The following is a 2,937-nucleotide window of genomic DNA, read 5'->3' on the forward strand; positions in this document are numbered from 1 at the left end:
TTACCTTAGTAATTAGGGGTTGATAGTATTCCAACTTTCTCCTTGCATAAAATATAGGACAACCTAGATATATGATAGGGAAATCATTCCTATGAATGTCTGTGATCATTTCCACCTTGCTGACCACTTCCATGTCTGTTAAATGATGCAGGTACACAGCTGATTTGGTCTTGTTAACAAGTTGCCCAGATGCAGCTTCATATGCCTTCAGCACTTGCATAATCAGCATCAGAGATGTTTCATCTGAGGATGAGAAAATAATCATGTCATCTGCATATGCCAAATGATTGATCTTTGGACTCCACTTTGGCATCCCAAATCCACAAAAATACAGGTTAGTATGTAGTGCATTGAGACCCCTAGATAATGCTTCTGCTGCCAATATAAACAAAGTTGGAGATACAGGATCACCTTGTTTTACTCCTCTTGAGGACTTAAAGAACCCATGAGCTTGACCATTGATTAGAATAGAATACCAATTGTTTGAAACTAATCCAATGACAATCCCTATCAACCTTTCTGTGAATCCCATCTTTCTCAGTACCTTGGTTAGGAATAGCCAAGATAATCTATCATAAGCTTTGGTCATATCTAGCTTCAGGATGACATTAGGTCCAGCCTTAGTTCTAAGCCTAATGTCAGTCACTATCTCCTGAGATAGAAGGATGTTTTCTACTATATTACTCCCCTTAACAAAACCTGCATGTTCCTCTGATATCAGACTTGGGAGAAATTTCACTAGCCTTTCATGTACCACCCTCGATATAACCTTATTTGAAAAATTACTGAGGCTTATTGGTCTTAAATCAAAAAAAGTGGGAACTTCTTTTTTCTTTGGTAGCAGAACTAGGTTGGTGTGTGTTACCCACTTGGGTAGCTCATGACCATTGAAAAAAGACCTCACCATGTTGTATAGGTCATCCCCTATTATGTCCCAACAAGAATGATAGAATTTTCCTGTCATACCATCTGGCCCCCAGCACTATCACCATTAAGTCCAAGTACTGCCACTTTAACCTCCTCTTTTGTTGGCTGCTTAATCAATTTTGCATTCTGCTCAGTGTTAATCAGATTAGGAACATACTCTACGATATCAAACGATGAAGGAGTAGCTGCTTCTGTGAACTATTCCTCGTAGAATTTGATAGCCTCTTCTGCAATTTCTTGTTCATCTTCAATCCAGGTTCCTCCACTATTTTGAATTCTGTTAAGCTGAAGTCTCTTCCTCCTACCTCTCACTTGTGCGTGGAAGAACTTAGTGTTCCTATCCCCTTCCTTGAACCAAGTCATGCCTGCCTTTTGTTGCCAATATTTCTCCTCTAGTGCAAGACATTTGATCAATTTTGCCTGAACCTTTTGTAGCCTTTCCCTGTTCATCCCTGTAGGATTTGCTTCAAATTCTGCTTCATGAACCATCACTACCTCCTCCATGCTTGCTATCTTTTGGAAAATATCTCCAAATGTAGCCTTACTCCACAATGAAAGGGCCTTCTTTAATTTTTTTAACTTGTGATTAAAAAGAATATAAGGATTTGCACTGAAATCAGCTGTCCAATTCTCTTTCACCACATCTTTAAAGGTCGCATGTTCCACCCAAAAATTCAAGAACTTAAAAGGTTTTTTTATTGGTGGAGTCTCAATATCACACTTCAGATACATTGGACTATGATCAGAACCAGTCTTTGACAAATGTTGCACCTCTATTCCTGGAAATGTTTGTTGGAACTCAACATTGGCCAAGCATCTGTCTAGCCTTTTGAATATACAGTCTTCCTCTGCTCTCCCATTCCACCATGTAAATATGCTGCCTTTAAATCCAAGGTCGAAGAGATTGCAAGTGTTGACGCAGTGTCGAAAATCATCAATTTCATTCAATGACACAGGTAGCCCACCAAACTTCTCTTCTTCGTCCCATATTACATTGAAATCACCTCCTACAAGCCATGGTGCATCCATATCCCTTGCCATTGCATATAATGAATCCCATAATTCTATCCTCTCAATTGCATCACATTTAGCATATACCAATGTTAAGACAAACTCCACATGCGATTCAGTATGAAACAAGCGTAGTGTTAATTGTTGCACCATATTGTACATAATAGTTACCTCAAATACCTCATCTATGAAAGCCCAGATCTTGTTGGAAACATTTGAAATTGCCTGTGCAAGTCCTATCTTATTTCTGTACCTTTTTAGTTTTTTTGCTTGTTGCTTTGGCTCCATTAATCCTACAAATTCATAGTGATTTTGCCTGTGCATTTTTGTCAACCTTTCAAAGGCCTGCTGTGTGGTGACTGACCTTATATTCCAAATGATAGCATTCATCACTGATTGTTGGATTTTGTTAGCGTTCTCCTTGTGTGCACCCCAAATTTTGGTGCTGCAAAATTATATTATTGTTGCTTCTTCTTACCTTTTGCTGCTGATTTTGCCTTTTCCACTTGCGTAGTTGATAAGTCACCTTGCCTTGCAGCATTCATAAGGTGTTGGATAGTCGATTCGTGATCCATGTCGTATCCTGATCTACCAGGTTCTTCTCCTTCTTCATTGTCTTCTTTCCCTCCCGATGTAGCTCCAAATGCATTTTTTAGGGACCAAGGCCTTCTCTTCTCCTCGTTTTAACAGCTGCAACTGCTTTTTCTCCAATGTAACAGTTACATTTACTATTTTTGTTTTTTGTTTTGGCTGTTTCTCCTTCTTTGTTGGGTTGTGTCCTTGTGGGTGGTCTTGTGATTTCTGAAGTTTATCGTCTTCTATTCCTCCAGGACCATTTACCTCTGGGCCTCTTCCTTCATAGTTTCTAATTTCTGTTACTTCTGCTATCTGATAATTATTGTTGTGCTCAACAATTTCTGATCCTCCCATTATTAAAAAATTACCAGTTGTATTGTTGTCATTGGCATGGAGCTCTCCATTTACACTTTGCTCATCTTC

At 39.0% G+C, this 2,937-nt stretch overlaps 1 protein-coding gene across 1 annotated transcript; it reads right to left on the bottom strand.

Annotated features, from left to right (window-relative positions):
• Nucleotides 1-1,125: 1,125 nt before the first annotated feature.
• Nucleotides 1,126-2,328, bottom strand: LOC142170268 (uncharacterized). Its single transcript, XM_075232137.1, has one exon. The coding sequence runs from the start codon at nt 2,326-2,328 to the stop codon at nt 1,126-1,128; it is 1,203 nt and encodes a 400-aa protein (XP_075088238.1).
• Nucleotides 2,329-2,937: the final 609 nt, after the last annotated feature.

Source organism: Nicotiana tabacum, chromosome 16 (genome assembly GCF_000715075.1).
Source record: "Nicotiana tabacum cultivar K326 chromosome 16, ASM71507v2, whole genome shotgun sequence".
NCBI classification, from domain to species: domain Eukaryota; kingdom Viridiplantae; phylum Streptophyta; class Magnoliopsida; order Solanales; family Solanaceae; genus Nicotiana; species Nicotiana tabacum.